The 6,380-nt window shown below is 36.6% G+C and overlaps 1 protein-coding gene across 1 annotated transcript in view; it reads right to left on the bottom strand.

Moving 5' to 3' along the window:
* CATSPER3 (cation channel sperm associated 3) overlaps window positions 1-5,028 on the bottom strand; it is an 82,458-nt gene extending 77,430 nt beyond the window's left edge. Inside the window, 1 exon segment of the mRNA XM_069091675.1 lies at window positions 4,765-5,028. Coding sequence (XP_068947776.1) covers window positions 4,765-5,028 — 264 coding nt within the window.
* Between the last annotated feature and the right edge of the window lie 1,352 nt (window positions 5,029-6,380).

The following is a 6,380-nucleotide window of genomic DNA, read 5'->3' as shown; positions in this document are numbered from 1 at the left end:
AAGTTTTTTTCATAATCCTTGTTCTTCTTGATCTTTCTGCAGCACTTTATACTGTTGACCATCCCCTTCTAGTAGACCTTCTTTCTTCTCTGGGTTTTGGTGACACTGATCTCTTTTAATTTTCCTCCTACCTGTCTGACCACTCCTCAGTTCCCTTTATTAGTTCATCATACATACTATCCCTAAATGTAAGTATACTTTAAGGCTGGGCCTTCTTTTTTCTATATACACTTTCTCTCGGTGACCTCATCAACTTATATAATTTAATTATTTAAATGACTATGTAAGTCACTCTTATTTTTATATATTCAGCACTAGTCTCTCTCCTGAGCACCAGTCCAGCTAACAATTAGACATTTCAAACTAAACTAGATTTCCATAGGCATCTCAATATGACATATCCAAAATAAAATCATTACCTTTTACCCAAAACCTAGCCCTCTTCCTATTTCTGTCGAGGGCACCATCATCCTCCATCAACAAGGTTAACAACTTCCATGTTATCTTTGGCTCCTTACTCTGTCTTACGCTATAATCCAATGTGCTGCCAAATCATGTTAGTTCTGTCTCTACAGTAACTCGCACGTCTGCCCCCTTCTCTCTATTCACATGGCTTCCACCTCAGTTTAGGCCTTTATATCCCCTCTCACTTGGACAAAATAGCCTCTTCATTGGTCTTCCCACATTGTCTCTACTTCTCATTGTAGATCTGAGCATGCTATTTTCCTGCACAATAAACTTCAGTTGATCTGTATTTCCTCTAGGATCAAATATCAATTCCTCTTTTTTACCTTTAAAACCCTTTACAACCTGGCTTTGCTCAACCATTCTAGTCTTTTTATACATTATTTCTCTTCCCTTGTATTGTTGTCCAGACAAACTGACCTCTTTACACCCCTTCACATGACACACCGCCCATCTTGAGAGCACTTAAAAAAAAAGTTTGGTCTTTGCCTGTCTCTCTTCACCTCTGACTCTTAGAATGTCTTTTTTCCCTCCAAACTCAGTGTAAGTGCCACTTCCTACATGAAGATAAAGCCTTTCCTGCCAACCTCTCCCCCATTACACTGAGTTTATTTTATATGTGTGTGTTGTCTTTCTCCCTTCTCAGCCCCTAGCACATTCATATAGAAGGCACTTAATAATTAATAATTCATTAATACTTGATCTTTATGGTACTGACATTGTTGACTATTCCTTCTGATCACTTACTGTTGACTATTCCCTCTGACCACTCTCTCTTAGCTATATTTTCATGACATTGCTCTCTAGTAAATTTCCAACTTTTCTGGCTACTCAATCTCAGTCAGTCTCATTTGCTATATCATTATCTATGTCCAACTCCCTAAACAGGAATACACTTTAGGATTCTGTCCTGGGCCATCTTTTCTTTTCTATGTTTATTCTCATCAGTTCTTATGGGTTCAATTATTACCTCTATGCGGATGACTACCAAATCTAGTTGAAAGAGTCCCTTCTGGGAACTAAACCCCAACTTGCATTCATAGGGAGCAACAATTTAGGGCTCACTTTGTGTGCCTATATTTCTAATGTCTAGGACTAATTCTTTCTTGAATCTATGGCTGATTCTCTCATTTGCTATCAGGAATAACTCTCCTTAAAGTCACCTCTACTGACTGATTTTCTGTTGGATACAGCATCTCTGACTGGTTGAGTAGGGCTCAGAAATAAAAGAAGAAAGGCAAAGAGTAATTATTTCTCAAGAATTGGATTCTTCCTTCATAGAGGATTCTTTCCTCTGTTGCAAAGGCTCATGTTCCATAAAATTCTCCTGAATCAACTGTGCCACCAAAAAATCAACTGGGGTTCACAAATTACCGGACATCCACTGGGAAGGTTTCCTTCTAATGCCACCAAACTTGATTGAAGATTTCTTGATACTTCATAAAGGGACAACAAAGAATACAAATCATTCTCTACATTTCATTTAATACCTTAATTTAACCACCTTTTCTCTGGTTTCTGCTCTTGAATTTTTGTGACTATATCAAATGGGTTGAAAGACCCAAACAATTATGGCCATCCTAAGCAACTCCCTCCAGTGCATACACCCATATTCTGCTATTATCTTTCTTGAATTATAGTCTCACGTTGCCAACTACCCATTGGATATTGTCAAACAAATGTCTCATAACCATCTCGGACTGAACATGTCCAAAAAGGAACTTTTCTCTTCAAACCCACTCCTCTAATTTCCCTATTTCTGTTGAGGGCATCATCCTCTTAGTCATTCAGGTTTCCAACCTTGGAGGCATCTTCAACTCTTAACTCTTCCTTACATCTACTCATATTGAATCAGTTTCCAAGATTCAGTGATTCTCTCTCCCAGTCATCTGTCAAATGTGCTCCCTCTTTTTCATTCACACCACTTGGGTTCAGACTGTCATCGTCTCTCAACTAGACTATTACAAGAACCTTTTTATTATTCTTCCTGCCTCCAGTATCTGCCCTAATTGGACCGCCACACCACTGCCAAAATGATATCGCTATACTACAAGTCTGCCTATGTCATACCTCTACTCAAGAAGTTCCAGTGGCACCTTCAAATCCCTAATTTCCAGAGTGGCTAGGTGGCACAGTGAATAGAGTACCGGCCCTGGAGTCAGGAGCACCCGAGTTCAAATCCAGCCTCAGACATTTAACACTTACTAGCCATGTGACCTTGGGCAAGTCACTTAACCCCAATTGCCCTGCCCTCCCCCTCCAAAAAAAAAGATTAGAACACCTAACTTCCTTTAAAACATAAGTACTTTTATTTCATTCTCTCAACTATAGAATGTAAGCTCCTGTCCTGGAGGACAGAAATATTTCATTGTTATCTTTATATCACCAGAGCTAACAGAGTGCCTGGCACACAATGTCTACTCAACCAGCGCAATTCAACCACAGTGATAAGTAGAAGAGAGTCAAATAATTGTGTGCCATTAATTTCTTGTGAACAGTTCTAGTAAGAGCTTTGGTGAGAGGAGGAAACTTAGAATTCTTTCCCTTTAGTATAAAAAGGACATAAAGCATGTGACCAAAAAGAGATTTATGATTGAAAAACCTGCCCAAATTAACTATAAAGGACATATGAAGAAAGACACTGCATCCAGAAAAAGAACTGATAAACAGATGTATAGAATCGTTTTACATATGTAATATATATATACATATACATATATATGCACACACATATTTGTGTCTAGTGGTAGCCATCTACCTGAGGGGGAAAAAGGAAGAAAAAGAAAAACAGGATAACTTTATTATATATTTAAAAGGAAGAGCAAGTTGTACATAATAGATTTGCAATCGTCTTTTTTACTATATTGTGTTATGAAAATGTTTCTTTTATTCCAGAAATACATTTTTTAAAAATATTAAAAGTTGGACTGGCCAAGTAATGAGAGTAAGGGCTAACTGATAAATAGTTTGCATGCTCAAATGGTATCCTTATAACATGGAGGTCATAAGAAGGTCATAAAGAAGGTCCCAACATTTAGGCACACCTTCTGGGATGCATGCATGGGAAGACACAGACAAAAGGAGCACAGCTAGGTAGGCATGGATGAATTGTGATCTGCGTTGTTGGAAAGGATATTCACACCAATACAATCACAAGTCCACTGTACTAATTCTTCACAAAAAGAATAATGTGAAATTCACTTATCAATACAAAAAAGGATACTTCAGTATGATTTGTTATTTTGATAGTCTATCCTATATGATAATTTATTGTGAGTACACACACACACACAATTTTTTTTTAAGAATGCAGTAAAGGAATACATTAAACTATATCTTTTCAGATGGTGAAATCGTTTTCTGGGGTCAGCTAGGTAGCGCAATAAGAGCGCCAGCCCGGAGACTCCGTTCTGGCCTCAGATACTTCGCACCCACACAAAATAATTGGCCGTGTAACCTTGAGCAAGTGACTTAACCCCAATTGCTTTAAAAAAAATAGTTTTCTGCTAAGAGGGTAGAATTCGTTATATTCTACCAGAAGTGAAGATTGTCCAGTAAAGTTTTCTTCCAATACCTTATGGAGCTCTCTTTTTTTTTTTTTAAAGCAATCGGGGTTAAGTCACTTGCTCAAGGTTATACGGCCAGTTATTTATTGTGGTGCTGAGTATCTGAGCCCAGATTTGATCCCCAGGTCATCCCGACACTGGAGCCAGTGCTCTTACTCGCTGTGCTACTTGGCTGCCCCACTCTCTTATCTTTTAAAGGGCAGACTAATAGTGTGTGAGTTCTGGCAGACTCCAAAAAGCTGGAAAGGCCTTGAATTAATAAGAGGATAAATCTAGCTGAATATTAAGACATTCATTATTAGCAAGAATTGTTTCAGCTACAGAAACTCATGATCCTCTCTACAAAAGCATGGAAGATTTGTGATCTATATGTGTACATAAATGGAATATCCACAGTAAGGAAATCATAGATCTCTTCAAATGCTGAAATAATGTGAAGAGCTTTACTTTTTTTTTTTTGCAGGGGGGAAGGCTGGACAATTGGGGTTAAGTGACTTGCTCAAGATCACTTGGCTAGTAAGTGTTAAGTGTCTGAGGGTGAATTTGAACTCAGGTCCTCCTGACTCCAGGACCAGTGCTCTATTCACTGTGCCACTTAGCTGCCCCTAAGAGCTTATATTTTTATTAACTCACATTTGAGGCCCTTTGAGTCTAACTTCAGCAATTTCCCATTGAATAACATGCTTTTAAAAATTTCAGTATCTTTTTAGAAAAGATAAAATAATTTTCTTACCTCAAAAGTTAAATACAACTTATATTCAATGTCGTAATTGGTCTGCAAAACCATACACATGGCATTCAGTGAGATGGTACTGATCATAAGTACTGAAAATAAATGACCTTCTATAAAACTTTTCACATAGGCACAACACTCAGTGTCTTTCCTCCTGTCAAAAAGTTGCACAAAACAAAATGTGGTTTATTTTACTTTTGATGCTTTGTAGTACAATGTTATGCAAACAATTTTACATGAAATATAGTCTTTTTTCATGCACATATTGAATAACACTAACTTTGAAATATCAATATGGTTAAATGCTAATGATTAGACTCCAATTATAAGGACATTCTTTCTGATTTTTCTGAGACTTTCTGAAATAAGAAATCATTGGTGTTCCAGAAAAGATATGCTTGAAAGTTTACTTTAATGTAATTAAAAAAAAACATATATCTAATTCCAAAAGCTAATATTATTTATATTGAAAAAACACTAGAAATTTTCCCAATATAGACATTGATAAAGCAAAATGCCTATGATCCCCTATTGATAGTTCTAGAAATGCTAGCAATAACATCCAAAAAAAAAGAAATTAAAGACACAAACGTTGGCAAATGGGAAATAAAAGTATCCCTATGAACTGATAAAATGATAATTTGATTAGAAAATGCCCAGAATCAGCAAGAAAAAAAGTTGAGACAAAAGCATCTAGTACAGTAGAAAGATGCAAAATAAATCTACTAAAAATCATCAGTATTTCCACAAAAAACAAAATCCAGAAGTAAAAACTGAAGCAATCCCATTTAAAATAAATACAAAATGCAGAAAATATCTAGTAATCAGTCTGCTAAGATACAGTCAAGTTTTATTTTAAAATTATTATTTAAAACTCTTTAAGGGTTTTTATTAGTTAATTTATTTATTTTTATTTTTCAACATTCATTTCCATAAGTTTTAAATTTTCTTCCCCTCTCTCCCCCCTCCTCCCCAAGACAGTGTGCAGTCTGATATAGGCTCTACACATGCATTCCTATTAAACACATTTTCACATTAGTTATGCTCTATAGAAGAATTATAACAAAAGGGAGAAACCATGTGAGAGAAAACAAAACAGAAAAGAAAATTTTCTGCTTCACTTTGCATTCAGACTCCATAATTCTTTATCTGGATGTGGATGGCATTTTCCATCATGAATCCTTGGGAATTGTTTTAGGTTCTTGCATTGCTGAGAAGAGCTAAGTCCATCAAAATCAGTCATCAAACATTGTGGCTGTTACTGTGTACAATGTCTCCTGGTTCTGCTCACTTCGCTCAGCATCCAGGTTTTTCTGAAGTCCACCTGTTCATCATTTCTTATAGTACAGTAGCATTCCAGTACATTCATATACCACAACTGTAAGTGCAAGCAAGGTGGGATTTTTGTTTCTTTTCTTTCAGAGCTCAGTTTCCTAGACTTATGCTAAATTGTAAACATCTGAAAGATTAATCTCCTTTAAACCCTGGTAATTCATGGTGATAGCACATTAGGTGCTGAGGCATGTGGGTTTTTATGCCTTTGGTTACCAAGCCAATCAGGTGCTAAGTTCTGGCACTATACACATGGGCTCTCATGCACTGAGTCAATCAGGTGC

This window comes from Petaurus breviceps, unplaced genomic scaffold, assembly GCF_028583685.1.
Source record: "Petaurus breviceps papuanus isolate PSGF00001 unplaced genomic scaffold, PetGlider_PUasm1.0 189, whole genome shotgun sequence".
NCBI classification, from domain to species: Eukaryota; Metazoa; Chordata; class Mammalia; order Diprotodontia; family Petauridae; genus Petaurus; species Petaurus breviceps.
This window is presented reverse-complemented; position numbering and strand designations above follow the sequence as displayed.